The sequence below is a fragment of the Mycteria americana genome, chromosome 7 (assembly GCF_035582795.1).
Source record: "Mycteria americana isolate JAX WOST 10 ecotype Jacksonville Zoo and Gardens chromosome 7, USCA_MyAme_1.0, whole genome shotgun sequence".
Lineage (NCBI taxonomy): Eukaryota > Metazoa > Chordata > Aves > Ciconiiformes > Ciconiidae > Mycteria > Mycteria americana.
The window spans coordinates 69429416-69452732 of NC_134371.1; the positions used below are offsets into that span (position 1 = coordinate 69429416).

General features: G+C 42.4%; 1 protein-coding gene across 1 annotated transcript; it reads right to left on the reverse strand.

Annotated features, from left to right (window-relative positions):
- Positions 1-4012: 4012 nt before the first annotated feature.
- Positions 4013-16310, reverse strand: ZRANB2 (zinc finger RANBP2-type containing 2). Its single transcript, XM_075508993.1, has 10 exons — positions 16153-16310; positions 15713-15765; positions 15463-15571; positions 14069-14151; positions 12382-12458; positions 11659-11796; positions 10621-10793; positions 8318-8404; positions 6382-6546; positions 4013-5838 (listed from the first exon to the last, which is right to left on the reverse strand). The coding sequence occupies exons 1-10, from the start codon at positions 16206-16208 to the stop codon at positions 5775-5777; spliced, it is 1005 nt and encodes a 334-aa protein (XP_075365108.1). The 5' UTR covers positions 16209-16310; the 3' UTR covers positions 4013-5774.
- Positions 16311-23317: the final 7007 nt, after the last annotated feature.

The window sequence follows — 23317 nt, forward strand, 5'->3', positions numbered from 1 at the left end:
GCGGGCGCTGCCCGAGCCGGTCCGTGAGCTCTGCTGCCCCCGGGCGGCACCGGCGCTGTCCCCGTCCCCCGCCCCGCCGCCGGCCCCGGCCCCGGCCCCGGCCCCGGCCCCGGCCCCGGCCCTGGCGGCGCTGAGGATGCCCGTGCTGTGCTGCAGCAGCTCGGCATCTGCCATCGGGGTCTCTCCCTGCCCTTCCCGCCCGCCTCGCTCGCTGCCGGCGCAGGCGGCCCCCCGCCCGCCCTCCCGCTGGCGCCGTTGGGAGCTGAATCCCCGCCGAGCGGCTGCGGGCAGCGCGGGGTGCGGGGCAGCCGCTCCGGCCGGCGGCAGCTGCCTGGGAGCTGCCGGTCCCCGGGCCGCCGGCTGACCCTGCCCGGGAGCTGCCGGTCCCCGGGCCGCCGGCTGACCCTGCCCGGGGGCTGCCGGTCCCCGGGCCGCCGGCTGACCCTGCCCGGGGGCTGCCGGTCCCCGGGCCGCCGGCTGACCCTGCCCGGGGGCTGCCGGTCCCCGGGCCGCCGGCTGACCCTGCCCGCGCCTTGCAGCTCCGGGGCGTCCATGGATGCCGAGGTGGCAACGAATGCGATGCCTTCGTTCGTTTTCTCCTTTCTTTTCCTGCTCTGTTTAGCTCTCAGGACTCTGTTTTAGCACGGTTCGGGCTCGACCAAGTCGTTTCTCCGTTCTCAGGCCATAACTGGCTTGATTAACCGCGAATAAATAAATGGATACCCCCAACTATTAGGTGAGAGAGTACCCGACCAGCCAAAACAGCCCCTGCGCTGAAGCACCTTTCGCTTTATGCCGTTTCCATGTTCTCATGGCGTCGGGAGCTTGGTGGGGCCCGGCTTTGCTCCGGCCCAGGTAACAACCAGTCAGAGAGCCGACACCGATGGTGGTTACCAACCCTTCCTTCACCTTACAAGAATTTCTTTGCTTATGAATTTCCAATCTTGCTCTATATAGTCAGCTACCGCTAGGGATTGAACTCATTTTTCCTGTGAGAGCAGAGTTAACAGTTTTAAGAAGTTGTAAGTTTTATGGGTTAAAAGTGCTCTTAACAAAGTCCAGGTTTTACTTTGTGTGACCAAGTGTGCCCAGGCTAAATCATGAAATGGGAGGAGCCACATTTCTCATAAATAAGAACCATATTAGAAGTTAGGGCTTGCTTTATAAATGATTGACCTGTGGCTTGTTAGTTCTCTACTTTCTAGAACAAGTACAGCAATCTGTCCTTAAATGAAGGAATCCAGAACTTTTAATCTTGCAGGTATACAGCAGGATGCCATTTGCAAAATAAGTCCAGTGCTGGGAACAATATTCACGCTAAACTCGGATGTACACAGCTTCAAGGAGCAAGTCTGGAAAAGCATGAGGGGAAAATATCCTTTCCCCGCTCCCCTTTTTAATCCTAGCACTGAGTCATTGATTTGGAGCTGCTGTGAGTTCAGCAGGCATTTTCTGCACCCCCCTCCACCATTTGTGCCATCGTTTGGTACTGTGCTTGGTATTTCTGCCCCGCAGTTCTACAGCGGGAGTTTGCCCCTGTTAGCTTAGTGGTGTGTTATTTCTGGATGGGGCCCATAACCAGCCTACGAGAAAGCATCAGTTTATTAGTTCCATTTTCCAAACTAAGCATGAAGCACTCTACAGACTTTTTTTTTTTAAATGTTTTCCCTGTTTTCCCAATAAATACACCACTCATTTTGGTAACGGGAGGACAGGTAAAGTTAGTAAATCGTGCAGGACTTTGCTCAAAGCTGTTGTCGTAATTGAACTGTTACAGGAGCATTACTTCCTCTTGTTGCTCCCTTGTCCAAATTTTGGAAAAGTTTGCACAAATATCTATACTTTCAGAATTAAAAAAAACAACCCACAACAACAACAACAAAACCCCCAACCCAACACAAACACCATCTTAGCTGTTATTTCTGATTACAGAACAAAAAAATCCTTTATGTTAAAGAAAGTCCAGACAGAAAGTTCTATGACCAGTGATGCATTTTGATTAATGCTCCAAGAACAAACTATGGCATTGATTAAAAACATCAGCTGCCGCGTTTCTTTCCCTAAAGCACGTGAAAGCTGTAGCATAGACTCAAGCAGAGGTAGGATCCCAGAGAGAAACGCCTCCGACAGGAATGGATCATAAAGACAGGCTCATCCTGCGGCCTTGCCTTTAGCCGAGAAGAGCGAAGGGCGCGTTGCCGGCACTGGAGGGGACGTGGGACTAGCCTGGCCCTTAAAACGTCCATCGGCTTCAGTCAAACTTTTTTCCCTATTTAAAGTATCTTTTCATACTGCGTAAGAATATTCTCTGTAGGATCTCAGTAACTCAGTTGATACCTGACTTGAAAAGGACTGGAGCGTTAAGTCCTTCCATTCAAGCATCATGGTTACCCGTTAGAGGTGGTGACGGAGAACAAAACTTCTGCTCCCAGCCCCTCCATTCACATCCTGTACCATCCCGGCAATGCCAAACTCCATGGGTCAGCTCTCGCTTTTCAAAATTTATTTTTAAGAAGCCTTTTCTGATACCTGGATGAAAGGCACAATACTCTATTCCTATTTAAAGTTATCCTGCCCTACGTGGCAGTTTTCAACCTTTGTCTAGCACTGCTACCTTGAAATTAGAAAGGCTTCAAGTAAATGTGTTCAACGTTAGTATTTTTCGCTACTTTTGAAATGTTATTTATGCTCATTACTCCCTAAAGGCGGAGCGATGACAGTGCCATCGCATTTAAAATGCTGTCATTTGAAACACGGGCCTGCTGATCATCAACAACGTGCAAAAACCCCCAACAGAGTAAGGCACGGCAAAGGAGCAAATGCCTCGCGCTGAAAAGGATGAAAATGGCGCAGATTACGAGGTGTAACAACTAACTTGCAGTAGGCCACTGTCACTAAATTTAAGTTTAGGGGTTAGCGAGCGGAGCGAGCTCACACAGCGACTGTAACCTCCGGTGGTTCATCACCGTGGCTTGCATCAGACAGCAGTGTACAGGAGTTAGTTACCTGCTGCGGAAATGAAGCGATCTTGTTTTAAGACGTACCAACACGTACATTTTAATGCTTTTTACTATTAATTATCTATCTGAAGAAAAAAAAGGAACATTTTTCAGTAGTGGATTTTAATCTGTTGCCAAATGTACAGAAAATTAGTCTAGTCTGCTTTTATTTAGACTCACTTTCTAGTTTTCGATTGCTAACGAAGAATGCTTACACAAACTCACCATTACTATTCACGGATGTATTTTTCTTAGAAAAGCACATTAGCCCTAAACTTAACCCATCAACACTTCCTCCTTAGCCATTACAAATGTCACTGATCTCTGATAAAGCTGCACAGAAAGACTTGTTTCCATAGGCAGCAATTTACCTGACCCCAAGGACTAAAATGAGGGCAAGGGAAATATTTTCTAGTGAAACAGCAAAATTTCCCGCTAGGGCACTGGAGATAATGCCACCCCCCACACCCACACAAACACCCTACTCCAGTAAACCCACACCTTTTTACTGCCTGAGCTTAATCTAGCTTGGTGCCTTATCAGTGGTGGACCATGTTGAGTTCCAATAACTTGGTTCTAATTTATTTGCCGATCCTTAAACGTAAAAGGATCGGCTCCAGTAACTTAAAAGAGGTATTGTGTGTCATTTGTAACAGGCATACAAAGACTACCAGAGTCGCTGTGCCTTTGTATTTTAAAATGTAGTAACCAAAATAATTTAAACATACCGCTTGCTCTACAAGCTTTCTGAAAAGACGACATGGAACACATACAGAAGAAAATACCTTGAAGTTTTGTAAAAGCTCATTTTAGATGTGTTGCTGTTGAAATGCAAAAGTATTTTCAGCACTTAAAGAACTGAAGCAATCTGAAAATTTCTGATACATATGGCCAGGCAAGTGCACATACTGCCCTTCTTGCACTGCCAGAGGAGAATCACCACCACAAAATAATCTGTTAGTACAGGTAATAAAGAAAGATTTGCTTATATATGCGAGAGAAAGCACTCACTGCACAGTTGACTCACAGGTTTTATTTACACTTGTCTACAGAATCATTTTGCCTTACATTTTATCTAAGCCAAATGAAACCATAATTTTCCTTTGTCTGTAGCCTAGCGTTTGCTAAATTTAAAAACTTTCATCTGTTAAGTACAGCAACAATTTTAATACAAAGAACAAGGAAAAAACCAAAGGCTAACAACATAGCATCTATTTGATCTGATTTTTACAATTTAGTAGTTGGACTTGGAAGTCAGAGGCACAGTTACAAGACTAACCTGCTCTTGTGCAATCTACACACATTTAGCATTGAAATTAGATATAAAAGAAAGCATTAAAGAAGAAACTGCATTTTTTTCTGCAAAAAGATTATCAAAATATTTCTACACCAAAAACATTTTGCTTATATACCAGTCCAAAAGAAGTTTCTTAAAAAAAAAAAAAAAATAAAAGAAAGCAGAATGTGGTTTTTAAATTTTGCTCCGTTTGTTTTTGTGCAGTTCATTTAAAAAAAGCAGCAGTCAAAAATGGGTTTGGAAGTTTTACTACTGAAATAAATGCAGATATATTGCTGTTTGCTTGCTTGAAAAGAATAATGTTCCTTAACATACTTACCTTGTGATGGCACTGACGATACTTAAACCTTTCTTAACCAAACGGAGCTCAAGAGAGACCAAGTTTTAATGTGATATTGCTAGTAAAATAGATTCAATAAAGCATTTTAAGCCATAAATTATGTTTAAAAGAATGATCGATGAAGAACACATTTAAGATGTCAGAACTTTCTACAGTTTATTAATTCTCATTTTAAAATAGAAATAAAATTCAGATACCTTGAAAATTTTAGTCAGCCCAAAATGAATTTTACAGACGGCCTGCAGAAGCTTCACTTGATTCCAAGAAGCTAGTTCCACATTCCTCCATCTCAAGAGCAGTTCCTAAACGATCCTTTCCTAAGAAAGAATCGCAGAGTCCAGGGTCCATGCACGTGAAAATACCATAGCCAGTACCCACTGCAGAAAGGGCACTTTGCTGACTGCAGCACATAATTTCTAGTGACAGGCACCGGCAGCTACGAGACTCGAGCAACGGAGCAGATAGCGCCCGATGTCTCAAACAGCCTCGCTTCGAGGGAATGAAGTCTAATTCACTCTACAGAATCGTATGATGGACTGGGTGTTTAATAGCTATGTTGCACCGAGCATAGCTAAAGAGAAAGAGGGGCATCCATCTATGCTGTTACTTCAACACAGAAAAATAAAAAATAATTAGACCTAAGTACTCACTACTGTCACCCAATGGGTAACACCAGCCCTACAGCTACGCTAATCTTTTGTGGTCCCATACGAGCTACATCAAACGAGCTCAGAGCTGGATGCAGAAAGCTCATGGGTTCTTCCTGTATTCCTCTGATCCTTCTTTGTTAATTGTCACGTGAAGAGCAGAGTTATATTAGAACATATCCAACCTGTGCCTGCTCATACATATGAGAGCCAGGAATCGAGCAACTGAGTCTTTAAAAATACTAAAAAAACCCCCTTACTCAAATAATAAAACTTAACACCTCCTCTGGGGAATTTATGGCTTAAAATGCTACCTCACTTTTTGTTTCGTGAATGAACAAAGCTGCAGTTTTCCAGAAAGCAAGGACAGACATGCACCTCTACTAGCAGATTTAGCACTTCTGACCAAGTAAGACACCAACTTCTTAAAAATGTCTCATGCACTGACTGGATTTTTTTTTTTTTTTTTTTTTAATGTGAGCTTTAATACATTATTTCTTTTTAGAACTTGTACGGGAACCAGAATGGGAAGATCCAGATGATGATCTGCGGCGTCTGTAAGATATAAATGGAGAAAGCATGCAAAGAAATAAGTTGAAATTAATTTTAGCATCCACTTTGAGTAGTCTGTATCCTATAATAGCTGGAAGCCAAGTATATCTGATAGGGGCCTTATAAGAATATAGAAATAACTTTAAACCACTTTAAGCTCATGAATGTGAATTTAATACTAAAAATGTTAAAGTCTAATACTGAAAGTAGAATACAATTTCTAAATGCAGTATTTACTCATGAAAATAAATCAATAATGTACATGTTAACACTTTCACACACTTAAAGAATGGTGACTCAGGTCTTTCTATGGAACATGCTCCTAGCAGGAGGAAGTTTCATTGGAGGGGCGGGGTGGGAAAAAGCAATTACAGAGGTTTTAATAGGAAGTAAGAGTAGGGGAAGTGACAAAACTACTTTTAGTATCAGAATAACTGATCAGATTCAATTCTCTCCCAGTGAATCTAAGTCCTTCAGAAAAAAAAAAAAAGAAAAAAAAAATCACACATTTAAATACACCCATTCTTATTCTACATAAACCCAAACCTTTCGGGTGACCGTGATCTCGATCGTCTTTTTTTGCGATCACCAGATGAAGAAGATCTAGAACGACTTCGCTTCTTGCTTCTTTCGGGGGAAGATGATGAACGAGAGCTTGAGTAAGATCTTTTTCTTGGGGTGGAAGACCCCCTGTAGGACCTGGAGCTGGATCTTTATTGATCAAGAAATAAATCAGATTTAATTCTGGTATAATATAGAAAGAACAAAGAAAGAACAAAAAAGAGACAGTTTTCATGAACACTCACTACTCTATTTACATCAGTGTTTTATCAAGTAAATTTGTGGATGCTTTAATACTTACTCCTTAGTTATCTGCCAATAAAGACTTCTACTGCTGTGGTAGTTTTCTTAATAAAATTTCGCTAAATAGTGCTTCTTGATATAGAGACCACCAACGGTTTGGAAACCTCGTTCCAGCATTCACCAGAATGACGCGTTTTGACAAAGAAGCGATGGGAGACTGGGACAGGAAGTAGCCTACGTAAGGACCTTCCTCAGTAGTTAAATTCACAAAGCAAAAATGGCCTGAAAACCACAGATGTAATGCTCATTTAACAGTGTTTCACTTCATATTAATGGATATTTCACATTGGAAATTGTAAAGTAACATTCGTCTTACTGGAATACTAAAAGCCCTCAGGTGTATTTACAAATCTCAGAATATATTTGGGTAGAGAGTAAGACCTTCCACAACCAAAATATTTTGAAAAACCCACTTAGAATACAGTCATTTTGGCATTTAAATTAAAAAAACAACCCAAAAGAGCCAGCTTCAGCTTCACTTACAAGCACTCAAAAATCACTTTGGTTATCTAAAAACACCAAGAAAACACCCCCACTTGTGGAAAAAGTAATAGAGCTAGGAAAGTCCTAAACTGTAATTTCAAAATTATATAAAAACACCTAACAGGATTTTTTTTTCAGTAAACTGGATAAAAAAAACCCAACACAGTGTATGGTGTTGGTAAAATATTTTCAGGGCTCTCACAGTAAATAACAAAGCAGTCCTACTCCACACAAGCTCATACACTGAGGACACTCGGTGGGTGCCGCGTGGCACAAGCGAATAACCCAGCTCAGCTGACGAGTCACTTCAGCACCTAGTGGGGGCACAGGCACCCTTTTTCCTCTTCCTAAAAGCATGGATTCCATCTCGCGCTGACCCTCACGTGATAATCCATAGCACGTTTCTGCCACCAAAGGGCGGTGGCACCATTTGTGATTGGTCTTCCCAACTCAGACTTCCTTATTTACAGTTTTAAGGTTCTCTGCATGCATGGAGGTGGGACAGTTCTTCATTCCATCGCAAAAGGAAAGTCCTGCCAACAGGACACCTGTGCAAGGACACCTCAAGGAACTTACATGCTTCTGTTACTCTTCCCCGCACAGTTCAGTAACTGCCACACAGAAAACGTCAGCTAGCTCAAACTCCTGTCAGCTTCTCGCATGATTTGCTATCACCGTTTTTATACATTCCCCCCACGTTTATAAAGATAACGGCAGCACTATCTAGTGGAAGTTAGATAACGTTAAATAAGTTATCACTAAACACAAAGCCAGAAGTATAGCGTGTTTCCTAATGTTCTTCCACATCAAGTAGCCAAAGTGGAAACAGTAAAACCAGCAAAAATTACTGAAGCAAGTAAACATGCATTCAAATTCTTCTTCCTTCAAAGTGCAGATCTGTGGCGTCCACTCGTCTAGCTTAGATCAGACTTAAACTCTTCAACCAAAACCTCGCATTCTCAAGAAATACATCTGTAGTGGTAACAACCTCGTGCAGAGACCCCAGGAATTCTGACTTCCAAGATAAAAATGAGTTAATGTTTTTTGACCGGCATAATTTTACGATGAAATCAACAAGCAGTTGGTTCTTCTGCCCTTTTTTCTCTCTGCAAGGAGAGAGTGCTACCTCATTCACCTTGATTTCGACCCACGAGATCTAGAGTGTTCTCTGGAACTGGAACGAGATCTTGATCTGGAACTGGAAGAACTTCTTGAATGGGACCTGAAACAACACGGAAGATTTTTTTTCCAGTGTCTGACTTGTATTTACCAGAGTAGCTGCTACTGTTAGCTGTAGAGACAACGATGTATCAATACAACGTGGCCTAGAGTCACTAAAGAAGTGACAAATTCCTCCTACTCCCCCAGTATCACCATAGTACATTTTAAAACAGGAACTTTGACATAGTAAGATGGTGCATTAAAAAAATTTATGAAGTCAGCTTTTTATTACATTTCCTAAAACAAAGCACAAAAATTAAACAGGATTGCAGTTATTTGGCAAAATGAAACAACTGCGTATCTATGCACTATTTCATGAAATCAATGCTTTAACTTTTAATTTGTGCCTTAACTTGAAAACCATCAGTTTCTTTGAAAAGCAGAGTAGGTACGAGTATTAGGACTAGCTAGCTCAAATTCTGCCCAAGTCAGTTCTCAGAAGCATTCTGTAAGCAGTGTCAAGTTTTCGTCAAGATTTTCCCCTGCATTAAAACGTAAGTAGTAGTTAATTCCTGGCTAAAATACGGATGTATTTAACACTACTTGTAACTAGTCAAAATTATTTTCAAATTTTTCATGTTGATGGATTTTCTTTAAAGCACAAACCACAAAAGATATGTAAAAATGGTAGCAGACTTGCAGTATCCGTTGTAAAAAGAAGGCATTGCAATCAAATTCTAATAATCTTTTCAGGAAAAATGTATTACACGTGCTGTCAATCTCCCAGTTTATATTGTTACCATGCCTTTTTCATTTTACTGTGCAAAGCAAAAGCAGTATGAACACATGCTAACTGGAAAATATATTTAAACCTTTTTAAAAACCACAAAGAAGTATCCACAAATGGCAACTGATATTTCCAATTAATTATCTGTAGCTAGAAGCAAAAAGTTCAACAGCAAGTTGAAAGATCCCTAGCAAATTTCAGTCATGACAAGCTACTTTTTATTTCACTGTTAACATTTGTGAATTAAGGAACAAAATTAGGGCCAGATGAAGTTCTTCTGTCTTCTTTGACCTTCCCACCCCTGAACCTAAGAACTGCACTCAAATGCAGCCTGTACTGGCTGCATACTACCCTCACACAGGACAACACAGCCACTTCCTCAAACATCTCACTTCATTTACAAAAACTGCTGACAGCCAGTCAGCTTAGTCACTGTTATTTACTTAGTGCTCCTCCTTGGAACCACGCGGCAAATACACGTCTCAAGACGGCATTTGAAGGAGTGGGGAGGCTGACAATAGGTATTGTGAAGAATGTAATTTTTCACAGAAGAGGCAGCATGAAAAAAAGCATGACAGCAATGGGGAGAAAGACAAAACAGAGACAGCGGCTGACATCTGGTTAGTGTGAGGGTCTGAAGAATTTGGGCAGCGACACAGCGGTGAGAGCAGAGAGGTGCAGTTACGAAGCTGGGAAGATTAGAAGAAACTTGAACTTTAGGTATGTGAACTTTATGTATAACCCTATGAGCTAGTACCGATTTGAGGTCTTAAACCTATCAGTATCATCCTTGTATTAGTTGTAAGGCAGCTAAAAAGCTACAACATGATTTATATCACAGAATTGCAAAACATTTATCAGTTGTTCATATATTACTGAATTAAAATAATAATGTGAGATCTTAAATCTTCGCAGTAGCCTTTTTTTGTGGCCCCATGATCAATATAAAACTTTAGGGTTACTCTGACAACGTTGCCACTGTACTTAAAGCTTTGTCGCTTGCCGTCAAACTAAGTTCAAGTTTCTTGTCTTTATTTCCAGGACATTTTCCATTCTGTCCTTTCACTGAATCTGTCTGGACTGCATCATCACTGCCCTCTTCTGCCACCTCCTCCCACTTCAACAATACCACCCCTCTGCTTCTCTGTTCAACGACTCTACTCAACATTGCTAAAAAAAGTTCACCCATTCAATCATATATGGCCAACAAGCCTAAAAATAAAACTGGAAATAAGTTATATTTTTAAATGTATTTGAAGGATTCAATTGAAGTATCAGGTTAAATTTACTAAAACAAGCAACAAGACATACGAAGCCTCCCTACCACGGATCCACAGAAGGTCAGAACATTATCTACCTGTGTAAATTCTGTACATAAAATTGTTAACATTATTAAACTAAAACTGTAAGGCAATCAAGAAAAAAAAGTAAATAAAGAAGTTAGATACTGACATTTTGCCTGGCGTTACCCTTGACCTGTACCCGTTTACCTGGACCTAGACCTTGAGCTTGAATGAGAGGATGAGCGCGATGAAGATCGTGAGTGGGAAGATCGAGACTTAGAGCGACTGCGCCTATTGGATTTCTTTTTCTTATTAGTGTCCTCTTCTTCACTGGCATCAAGATTATATTTTGAAAGGTCAGCATCATCTTCATCCTCATCCTGAAAAAATGCAGATACACAAAAAATACTTAAGAAGTATTTTGATTGTTTTCTTCAGTTAGTGTTTTTTACTTATTCTATGCTTTATTTTGTGATTTTTTCCAACCTTTGAAAATCCTGCTGTCAGTGCATTTAATGAGATCCAGAAGTTTTAAGAGTAAACAGTGACTGAAGATTTGTGTTTCAAAGCAAACTATTAGAAAGCTGAAAAAAACCCATCTGAAGTCCCATTTTCTGTTATTTAATGAAGTTAATGAAAATACAGACATTAATTTTTACCAGTTACTTTAAATGAGTGCCTGGAAGAATTTTCAGACTCAAAATCTATAACCATAGCACAATTCTGCAGACATGTTTCATATGCAGAATTTGGTGACTGCTGTGTTAAAAATAAACATGTGCGCATGTCTCTGCAGGACTGTTGTCCAAAGATGTGGACAATCCAACATGCGATGATCATGTATTTCAGGAAAGATGAAAAAATCTCTGAATATTTTATTCCATTTTATAAAAAAATAAATCTGATGTAGTTTCAAAAGGCTAAGAGTAAAAATCAAGAACATTCCCTTTATATGGTAACCATACATAAAGGTTCCAAATAAAGATCTCAAAATTTTTGATTCTGATCTCAGATAAGCTTTTTTTTTATGGTTTAAAAAAATTATACATCATCTACATTTAGAACAAAACAGAACTTGTGCACATGCTTTACAGAAGCTGTAGGCACCATTATTCTGATAGCTACTCCTCTACATGGCTCTAAAGGCAGCTAAAAATACAGACCAAACCTTACCTACTAATACTAAACAGCACTGTAGTAATAATTAAAAAATAATTGCTAGAAAAAAACCCCAAAACACGCTACCTCATCCAATTTATATTTGGAGAGATCTTCATCCTCATCCTCCTCATCTTCCCCTTCAGATTCCTTATCTTCTACTTCCTTCAGGATAGATGCAGGACCAACCGGCTTCCCTCTATACTTTTTCTTTTTGCGTCCAAACTAAGAAATTTTATTCCATTAGAATACGATTTAATCAAAAGTAATTTCCAACTGTATTTTTTGACAAAACTTCTATAAGAAAATAAATACACATCAATTTCAAATAAGATATTGCTCAAAGGGAAGGAGTAGCAGCATGAAACATCAATTAGCAACAAGAAACTTTCTAAAGAGATGCTTGTCTTTGATACAATTAGTACCCACAGACAAGATTAATGGAAATCTGAATGTAACAAAAGAGTATTTTATATTTGTGTCTAGGGGATATCTTTATAAAACAATGTTGAACACCTGGCTGAAAACAACATGCATGACCCTGAAGCCAGCTCCCTAAGAAGTTTAATGAACTCAGCTTGTCCGAGTTTAATTTGAACTCATTCTTAGCTTTTAACCCCCCAAAAGACAAAACAGATGCATTCACTTTCAGTTCAAAACTTTCACACTCAAGCATTTGACAAAGAGATGCATTACAATGTATTTCTGACTAGCGCTCTTCCCCATAAGGAAACCAAATGCAAATGTATGTATCCCAAATAAATCACACAATACACGTCTCTCCAGAGTAATACATGTACCTAATCTTACCTCATCATACTCCCCGTCCGATTCTTCACGTTCTATATATTCAACGTTCTCTCGTTCATTAAATCCTCCTCCATATCCTTTAAAAAGGGGTAAAACAAGACAATCTCTTGAGCTGCACCAAATTCAGCTACATTAAGCACAAAGTTTAGAATACACTTTCACAGAGGTTCCGGAAGCCTTCAGTGGATTTATAGATATATGCCGTAAGAATGTAATATGATCTCAAGAGGAACATGAATTGTTCCCACTCACGTTTATTAAATATAGTTCCTCAGAAACCTAATTGAGAAAATGGATTAAGACACATAACAAGACAGAAGCAATAGCATTTAAAAGAATGGAAAGAAAAAAAACCGTCAGGATTATAGCTGTGCTGAGCAACCAGCTTCCCAGAAGAGCTCTGGCAGGGCTGCAGCGCCTGACAATTGCCTTGGCGTGGATAAACACAGGAATGTCTCCGAGGGGCTAGAATAAAGGCTACTGGCCTCGAAGACAAAAATCCCCGCTCTGAGAGCAGCCAGCAGCCAGCTCAGGAAAGCAGGCCATGAAACACGAGGTGAGGGCAACACTCGCCAACTGCTTTCCAGGCTGCTGGCCTTGCTGCAGCCTCTTTGCCACAGCCAGGTCCCACATGCAGGCAGCCTCCTCGGTGGCTTCTGGGCACGCCAGTCTGCTCCCGTATCACAATTATTCTGTGACATAAGCTCATATATCTCTCTCTATATATATATCTCTCTCTCTCTATATCTATATCCTCAGGGAGCAATTCCTGTAGTTGCTCTGAATTGTACAACTGCAAGATTTGCCTTAAGAATCTTTCTATTCCTTTTTATAATGCGAGTAGAAAACTTCAACAGCTCATTTTAATTTCAGCTGACTGTCATTTACTGCAAGAGTGTGCAACACGCTAGGTGTCCTGCACATGACTGCAAATTTACTCTGAAGGACACCAGAACTCGAAAAATTAATTAAATACTAAAAATATTTAATTATACAAAATATATGAACTACAATTACATATTATTCTTTAATATTTTTACAATATTAAATAAGAATACTAAAAAATATTCTTTTTCCTTTCGAATAATAAGCTCTGTGCTCTTCTCCATGCTTCTCTTTTTATATGTATTAGTGTTACACTCTATGCATTAAATTCTCTGCCTGATCCCATCTGCAGCGGTAACAGTATAAATAGTTGTGACCGCACTGTAAGGATATCCTCTGTTCTAGTTACAGCTGGGTTCATTGTTAATGCAGGAGGAACTTAAAATGCATTACAGCATGACCAAACCTCAAACCTCGTTAAGAGATAACAGTCTAATCGATACAGCCTTCCAACGCTGTTCTTGCGACTGACGAGTCCTCTGTAGATGGACACTATGTATACACTAGGCCTTTTGGAGTTTAATAAAATGTTGCATTACTCCTTCCAAATGTCTCGGTATCAAAATCTAATATAGAGGCAGTTTAAGCTGAATATTCGTTGACTTTCCAAATGAAACCATCACACACTTTACACTTTTACTTACTGAAAGTAATCAAGTCTAAGAACCTACAGATTTATTTACATATGGAAGATCATCCAGCTTTGCTAGTTCTGCTGTGAAAACAAACCCTTTCATTAAATTAGATTGTGATTTATAAAAAGAAATTTCCTTACAGTATTTTAAAACCATATACACCTTACCTGTCCTTTCCTCCAATTTAGCGTACTTTGGAGTATTACACATATTACATTCTGATCTTCTGGCCCAGTTCACATTACCACATCTTCAGAGGCAAAAAGAACAAAACAGAAATAAGGAACATTTTATTTCAAATCAAAAAGCCTAAGTGTTGAGGCAACATGTAAAAAAAAAAAAAAATCATAAAAATGTATTTGCCAAGTTTTAGCAGTGATGTGCAGTCACTAGTACAACACAACGGACTCCAAGGCCAACAGCCACCAAGGCACAAAGAACTGCAGGAGAGTCCCTGGGTATTTCACCAGCACGAGGATGACGGGAAGATGACCATACTGGACAAATCAAGGGGAATGAAGTAAAATTAACAGGCAGGCAGGCAGGCAAGTGAACAGAAGTCAGACTACACAAAAAGTGTCAAAATTCCTCATTACTCTCCACTAGTGGCATTCACAGTTCAGAAGAGTTAACAAAGAAGCTACCACAGGCATAAAGCTTGTGAGCAGTCATCGTCATCCGCCGATGCACAGCTACAGTTCTATGCTTCCGTTACTGCATTTCTATCTTACAGCGCCCTAAAAGGCCACTCATACTTCATCCGTCTGTAACACTATCACCAGGATGCTGCTCGGTCCCAAGAGGAGAGCAGGAGGTCCACAAGACACAGCCTAGCTATGAACTTGGAAAGACACCACAATCCTGAAGCGTGCCATCAAGTGGATTCCCACAGAGACCGGGACCCACGGCGCTGCCCAGGGAACCTGCCCGCCTCGTGCCGCAGAACAGCGGAAATGGAACCCCACCAGGCTGAACACAGCTAAGTTCTGACAGAAGAAAATAAAAAAATCCAGGTTCCACTGGTCAGATGGCTTACTCAATCAGCAAAACCTGAAATCCTTAAAAGTGCTCCAGAAAATCTGAAAGCACCTTTCAAAAATCAAAGCATTTCATTGAAGTAGTCCTTTTCTAATTTAGATCTTAATATTCTCAATTGATGGCTTGGAGAAACATCCAAGAATTTAGCTATGTAACTCATTGAAGATTTAGTGAGGGTTAACAATAAAATACCATACTGCAATGACGGTGTTACTGCCATTTATGCGTTTCTTCCGAGCTTCAGAAGTGTCTCGGCTTATCAGAGAAAAACATGAACTTTTACCTTTCTACGCTTGATTTTTTTTATCTTTTTCCGGACGTGTTAATTAAATAACTGCTGTCCAGCAAACAGAAATGAATGCTCTCCTCACAGCAAAACACTACTCGTGGAACAGCTGCGGGTTTTAATCAGTACTTTGTACTGATCAGTACAAGTAAATTTATACTGCCAAAATTAAGTATCATATTGTAGCCGTGTCGTGTGGCTCTAAGAGAACACTCTGCATTTTTTACAAGGGCATACGTTTTACACTGCCAGTCGTTAGCACTGAAGAGGCCACGACTCTTTTCAGCAAGTGTCTTTCCTATTTCAGTCCCTCCAGCTTTCATCATTTTGGCTTCTGTCGTTTTTTCTGGAAAAGAAAAAAAAAAACAAAAAGCAAACAGTTCTCAAACGTCTCGCTTTATGATTGACTAAAAAGATTCAATATTCTTTTCTTTAAAAAGGGCAGAAGCAGACGAGGAGAAAAAGCTGGCTCATTTAAGATACTCACCTCTCCCACATCTGTTACAGCTGGTTCTTCTAGCAAAGTTAACGTTCCCACACCTGAAAATAAAAACAGAAAGAGAACGAAGACGCTAGGCAGCTGAAGGCTGGAAAGGCACACACACGACACTTGAAGAAAAACGCCTTTCTATTTCAAACTGAGTTTGCTCCAGATTAAACCCCAAGTTTCTCAGGCCGTGCCCGACCCCGGGGCGGGCCGCTGCCGGACCCGCCGCACGACGGGGGCCAGGAGCTACGGAACCCTGCAGGGAAGCTCGCCCCGGAGCCGCCCCGGCCCGGCGGGAGGGCGGCCGCCCCCCGAGACCCGGCGGCCGCGGCTCCCCCGGGCCGCCCGGACCTGGCGCTGCCCCGCGGGGCCGTCCTGTCCCGTGCCGCGCCGCAGCCGGACCCCGCGGCGGGCGGGCGGGCGGTGCCCCCCGCGCTCACTTCTTGTCGGGGCAGATCCAGTCCCCGTCGCTCACGCGGAAATTCTTGGTCGACATCTTGGGCCCCGCCGAGCCGAGCCGAGCGCCCAGCGCCGCCGCCGCGGAAGAGGACCGGGGCCCTGCGGCGGGCGGGCTGTCCGCCGCGCCTGCGCCCTGCTGCCGCAGCGAGCGGGGCCGCCGCCGGGCGGGATTTTGGTCAGGCAGCGGCTGGGACACCTCAGCCCGGCCGCGGGAAGAGGGCGCGAAGGAAGCGCGCCCCCCAGCGGGCCGGAGGGCCGTGTGCGGCGGCGGCGGCTGCGGCGGCGGGGGGGGGGGCGGGCGCATGCGCAGTGCGCTCCGGCGGCGGCCGCGGGCGCCATGGGCGGGCTGTGTGCCTGAGGGGAGAGGGCGGGCGGGGGTCGGGGGCTCCTCTGCGAGGCGGGAGCCGGCCCGGCGGGGCGAGGGAGGCTTCGTCAGCCCTGGCAGTGTGACAGTCGCTCGTATATGAGCTCGTTTATGCATGGCAGTTTATTTTCCTGCAGCTGTTGCTGTGGCTCTGTCACCCCAAAGTCCCAGGGACAGAACTGCCCGGGCTCCTGACGAGGAAAGCCTGCCGGTGAATTCCTGCGTGTGCACCTTCACTTCAGGAAAATAAACAGAGAAACCATCAGCTTATGTATAATGAAATAGATATATAATGAAAAAATTAAATAAGGCCTCACTTTCACAGGCGAGAGAGCGCGCAAGGTTCAGACTTGTTTCTCAGTGTGATGGCCCTAACGAAACCCCCATCAGAACATACAGAGGGCTTTAAATACGAATATGACAGAGCATCGGTATAAATATTAACGTTAGCATGTTCAAGTAAATCCATTATTTAAAAAAATACTTCAAAAAATGATGATTAAAAACCCCTTTGGTGGTTTGCTGGTGGGTTTGTTCCGGCCGCGGGATGCCGGCCCCCGTTCCCGCCTGTGCCCGGGGTGCCCGTGGCCGTGCCGGCCGAGCGCAGCCGTGTCGGAGCAGCACCGTCGCCCTGCGCCCTTGGCAGCTTCTCTTTCAAACCACCACTGACCCCCTTTCCTTTTTCTTTTTGGACTGATAATGATGCGGCAAGATCTGCTCCGCTTAGGTTGACCAGCATTACCTAATTAGGTACCTGCAATGTGCTTATTTATAGCAAATATTACTTTCATGGCGGTCTTTATTCCCTTTCCCTCGCGTGCTGTGGCCACATCCTGTGGAAAAATCATCTGGAATCTGGTTACGGGACTGGTTTTTATCACATCCACTCTCCAGTTCATGAGGCAAGATGACAGCGTTATTGCTATTTATTTATACAAGTATAAAACAGTGTGAGTGCACTGGAAAAATGTGTCGGGGCATCTGGTTTGTCCGCTGCAGAGGGTTGTGTACGAATTCCCAGTTATGAAATGTCCACAATAATCAGAAAGGACTAAACCTGCATTTTCCTGCAGCCGGAGGAGGTCCCAGCTGAAGGGCTGTGCTGGAATTTTGAACAAGGGCTGTGAAAAATCTTGGTTTTCTCTACTCCAGAATTCAAAGAACAAGGGGAAGGTACCAGATGAACAGGAGATGGTGGCTGGGCGGCCGCTACAGAGCTCACCGATTGGGACTACAACAGCAACAGGTCCCGCACTGCACTTGTGTTTGTGTGCACGGCCTGCTTAAGAAGGGGTGCTTCACAGACGGGCAGCGCAGCCTGCAAAATTTAAAACCTCGATTAGCAATTTTTTTTCTCAAAACGACAATCCTTTATGGCACTGAAAAATCAATCTAAGCTTAAATGAGAGATCAGAGGCTTAACGCTGTAGTAGATGGCAATAAATCTTCTTTGGTCACTTTGTCAGCACGGATCTTTAAAATGAAGTAAATAAAAAAGAGCTGGAAAAAAGCTGGAGAATGCAGAGTGCCCGGAAGGATTCACTCCTGCCATCCTATGGTGTTTAGTCAGTACACCAGGTGGCACTTTAGTAACATACATTTTTCCAGGTACTGTTGTTATTGCACACTAAAAGCCTGCCTTTTTTATAGAATTCAGGGGAGATATTTTAAATATTGACGTATTGATAACTCTATTTAAAAAAAAAAAAAAAGGCATCACTGTCACCATGCACGATTGGCACTGGGAATTGAATGCAAGACTGTTTTGAGTTGCACGTGGTACAGAACGTAAAGCTGGCAAAGGGCATCAAGATCCCGTAGTATGTTCAGAGCTCCCACAAGCAGGACTTTTCCACTGGCACCTGCCTTCTCCAGCAAAACAGGCGTTACCCAGCTGCTCCCCTGTTTTTGCTTGGGTGAGGCTCTGCTTGTGTCGGCAGGATTATAGGAGTAACCAAACCCAGAACTTGGCCCTGGAGGTTAATTCCTTCCTGTGGAGCTTCGGGAAAGACCTTTCAGAAGTAACAGGAGTACCAATCATGAAGTGAAATAGCAGGGAGACAAAAACCATCCGGAGCTACAGAACAAATTAATGTGTGATGGAAGGTTTTCTTCACCCGTAGTATCCTTCTGCTTATTAAAAAGTATTGTCCAAAGCTGGTATGGTAGAAGAAAATCAGTATCTGTTGACTTTAGTAAGAATTGGGTTGAACTTCAGCGTGCTTAGGAGAGGCATTGTTCTGAAATCCTGGGTTCCTACTGAAATCATGGTTTGTGAATTCATTACGATACTCTCAGAATTTGGGTCTCTCTCCTGTTGGTGTCTGCAGAAACACCAAAGAACAGGCAGAGCCTGTGCAGAAGATTTCATGGCCTTTGTGTGGCTTCCGTGCAGCTACAAGGGTCGACTTCTGCAGAACAGAATTTAAAATGAGCTTGGAGGATACCTCTGTTTATCTTGAATGATAAAATCCTTGTGCTGTTCAGGTCCAAAAAAAACCCCTTATCAATGACTTCAAGGACAGGAATTTGTTCACAATCCCTGGATTTCTCTTCAGGGAAATCGAGGCATGCAAAACTTACTTTTTACATTAAGAGATGGAAGAGAACATGCACTGTTTTAAACAGAAGCAGAGGCAAAACTGCCATACAGCTGATAATAATTTCAGGCTTAAATATTTTAAAAGCTCCTAAAATATAATGAGAAGAATATTTAAGTGGTACTTGTTTTCTGCTAAAGGGACCGTCCCAGAGGAGCCTCTGGCCGGGCACCTGCAGCCAGAAGTTTGAAGTGGTCAACCGCATTTTGGAAACAGGACCTTTCCCTGTACGTGCAGAGGGAGTGTTTCTGTAACTTCCGTTTGTTCCATTTACTTCAAAAACCGGATATATTAAAAGCTGAAAAGTCAACTGAGGACTGAAAAAAAAAATTATCTTTTAATTTATGAATAAAAGCAAGGCCCAAGTGGACAAGATCTTGGACAGTCTGGAAGGACGCTGTGACCAGACACAATCTGGTGCTCAACTCAGTGACTACATAGGATATTCCCTGTATTTAATAAACCAGTTAGCTTTACTTAAAGGTTTTTGATATGCTGGTCTTCTTTTCCTGTGTTTCTTACCCAAAGTTTCATTTAAATATCTACTCCCCATTTCACAATAGCTTATGAACAATTTTATTGGATTCCTGTTTCTATCACAATACATTTTGGCTTCAAATGTGGGTAAGGAACTGATAATAACCAAGTAAATGAGAAACACATCACCCATCATTTTAGCATAATGAAACCGAACAGTTGAGAATGAAAAAATGTGCAGAAAACTATTTAATTGGCCTGTCTCTAGACAGCCAATTCCTACCAACAAGCCCTGAAAATCAGTTCTCCTGAAGAAAAACTAAGTGGTACAAAGGCCAGCCAAGGTCGAAGCCAGGTAATTAAATGAAGGTTGCCTGCGCTTCATAGCTCTCTCATTCTGCTTTTCATGTCCCTTCCTGCTCTGATGTCTGCATGCCATGCTCTTTATTAAGCAACTTGGGCACCTAGGCTTTTAAGCATCACTTTAAAGCACTTAATACACTGTTGATGCTTTCCAAGACATAATAATAATAATAATTTCAGATCTATGAGTTGAGTGCAGTGTGCTTCCATCAGGTGAAATCTGACTATTATGAAAACCTATTTCTGTTGATGTAATTGAACATACACTAAATTATACCACAAAATAGTGTTTGACTGTTCCTTTTTCAAAGCGCATCACAACTTGACAGATACTTGTTTAAACAAGAAATAGTGAAAATGCGGTGCCGATGTTAAAAAGTGCAAATGCTGTAAACCATTCCAGACACTCGCAGGTTTGTGATTTACTCTGAAATCCAAGGACCGCTGTGGTGGAGAGCGGTTTTAGGACGTTCCGTAGCATTTGGGGAGTTGGTCTCCCAAAGTTTGTTTCCATTTCCAAGTGTGACAGACGTGTGGTAATAGAGTTTTTCAAGCCAGTGATGGGTACCGACGTGTCGCTCAAGCTGACATGCTTTTGGAGGAAAGATTTTCTTCAACGTGTGACCTTTACAGAAGGTTAGACACTGCTTGTCACTTAATAATTTAATAATTACAGAATGATTCGAGCCTGCTGAGAGTACATAAAATCACAAAATAAATGTTTCAAGTAATAGTTTAAATATGTTTGGTTTAGTAAGAGTAGAGTTGGCAAATATTCCCTAAATCATTTAAGCGTGGGGCTAAGAGGGACTGGAAGAGGTCGCTTAGTCCGCTGCCTGGGTTCAGAGGCACAAAGAGACCAGTCGCGACAGCCGCTGCTTGAATCCCCAGCCCGGCACTGCCCGTCCGCGCTCTGTACGCCGTCCTGTAATCCTGCCTCCGCCATTCACAGCCAAGCAACAAGTAGCGATCCGAAACGCTTCTGGAAGTCTTCCTTCTGCAGATGAAGCGGACTGTTTCTGTCTTTCCATCAGCTGATACGAAGAAGCCTGATACCGTTCCCTTCCATTAACATCCTCCGGCACGTGTGAAGGGACTGTTCCTCTTCTCCGTACTTAAAACACGGGTTTTAAAAATCTTCCTCCTAGGCCTTATTTTTCGACCATTTTTGTCGCTCAGCTCTTGGCTGTCCCCACCAACGGCCCCCTCCCTCAGTGGAGCCTGAGGGTGCGGGTGCGTACCGCGCTGTAGCTGAGCACTGCTGGATGCGGCAGAAGGACGACTTCATTTTGCTTTTGTGCGAGGCTATTTGTGCATGTTAAAATCATACTTTCTTTCCCCAAGAGCTTCACAACATGAATACGTCCTCAGTTTATGATTCACCATAGGTCAATGCCTTTGGCAGTACTGTTGCTCTTCCACTTGTTCACTATTTAAGGCTTGTATATTTGATTTCTCCCTTCAAAGTCTGATACTTTGCATGTGGTCTGAGTTGAATTTTTTTTAAATTAATTTCAGATCAACTCTCCAAAACCCAAGGTAATTCCAAATACTTAACCGGTCTTTCAAATTTCTTTTGATTTTCGTTTTGATTCAGTCTGGATTGCATTTCCTTAACCCGTGCACACGAGTGTCGCACAGCCTAGGTCACCGGCTTTTCTCAAGTGAAGGTAGAGCATACCTGGATATTTCCCTCGTACTTGGTGGACACGCTGAATGGAGTGAAAGGAGGTTTAACATGACACGTGCAAGTTTTGTTTTCACAGGAACTTGTAGCTTTTTTGGTACTGGGTATGTTATTTGCTGTTGTGCCATATATTAATTATTTGTACATGTCATTAGTAAGCCAGTACTGGGAAATACTTTGCCTAAACAGCGTGTGAAACCACCTCAGCTTTAACAGGAAAAGCGTGCGTGTCCATTGCCGTGACACCTTGCCCACGTGCTTTGCATATGACCCTTCACATCCACCATCGACGTGTAATTTAGAAATAACATGGAGTTTCAGTAGTCAAATGTGCGGGGACGATGAAAACGGATCGTGTTTCATCATCACATCTTTACTCCAAACCAATAACAATATATTCTCTAACCGAGCTCTCACTGCCCTTGACAACAGCCTTTCCTGCAATCACAATTGTGATAGAGATGCATTATTTTCTCCAGCAAATTTTACCTGTCAGACAGTTGTTTTAGTTCTAGTGCTCCTTCTCAGAAATAAATAAGGACTCATAATACACTTCACTCTTTTGACAGGAAAAGCCAAACATGTATTTGCCCACAATTTAGTTGACATTCGCGATACAGGTTAGGATTTTCTTTTAGAGCCGCAGGAGATCTGGTTTAGATTTTAAAACTTAATCTCCAAAGCAGATGTAAAATAAAGTAACGCTTTCCTCATCATTTAGAAGTAACCTGTACAGGAAAGCTGTATTTCTGGGTACGTGAAAGGGTACAGGTCAAAGGGACACAGTCTGAGGACTGACACTGTATCTCCAAAACATTGGAAGAATGACTTTTTAATGCAGCAACTAAATATTCTGTGGCTAGCTAGATCTGACAAGTAGATGTCATGCCTGACATAATCCAGGGATATCGAAGGTTTTTCTAAGAGCAACTAAGGTCAATGCTGTTTAAATTTAAAACTGATGTATTTTTTCCAAGATTTTCTTTTAAAAAGGAGCGAGTTTGGAAGAACACCAGTTGCCATGCCCTAGCCAAGTACAGGTTGAGAGGAGCGGTGATGATTCCTTGTTAATATGTTCCAAGATGGTGACTGTCAATGCAGGACAAGGATTCTCTGACTTGGAGGATAAATGACAGCATCAAATAGTTATGAATTGATCATGAATACATTTAGGTAAAAGTTAGAAAACACAGTCTAGCTGTCCAAGAATGAAGGTCTGTAATGGTTTTCCAAATAAAATCGGGGAAGAAGGATTCTCAATCAGTGAAGACGGAGCTTGGTAAACATATGGAGAGGGTTATTTGATTTATCGGAGGACTTACTGGAGAGGGGAAGCTATGTCTGTGGTATGGGAGTTTCTGAGCATCACATACCCTGGCTCATCCCGGGAATTTGAAAGGTACTGGCTCATCATTTTCACTACGTTGTGCTGCATCAGCGCGATGCTCAGGGTTCCCCTTAGTCACCTGCGGAGGTCCCGGAATATTTTTTGCCTCCTTGGCAGGAGGATTCAAGGCTGCTGCTTCTCCCAGCTTTCTCGGAAGAACTAACTGAAGATGATGAGATCTGGACGCAGGAGGAAAAGTTGCTCGATTCACTTTTGGTTTTGGAGGGTTGCTTTGCTTGCTTTTCACAGAGCAGCGGAGCAGTCCAAG

Excerpts from the sequence above, each read along its gene's own strand:
- ZRANB2 (XM_075508993.1), bottom strand. The coding sequence starts at position 16,208 with ATGTCGACCAAGAATTTCCGCGTGAGCGACGGGGACTGGATCTGCCCC. Across the intron at positions 15,572-15,712 it reads CTGTAACAGATGTGGGAGAG|AAAAAACGACAGAAGCCAAA; the intron begins GTGAGTATCTTA and ends TTTCTTTTCCAG. Across the intron at positions 5,839-6,381 it reads AGATCACGGTCACCCGAAAG|ACGCCGCAGATCATCATCTG; the intron begins GTTTGGGTTTAT and ends TATATCTTACAG.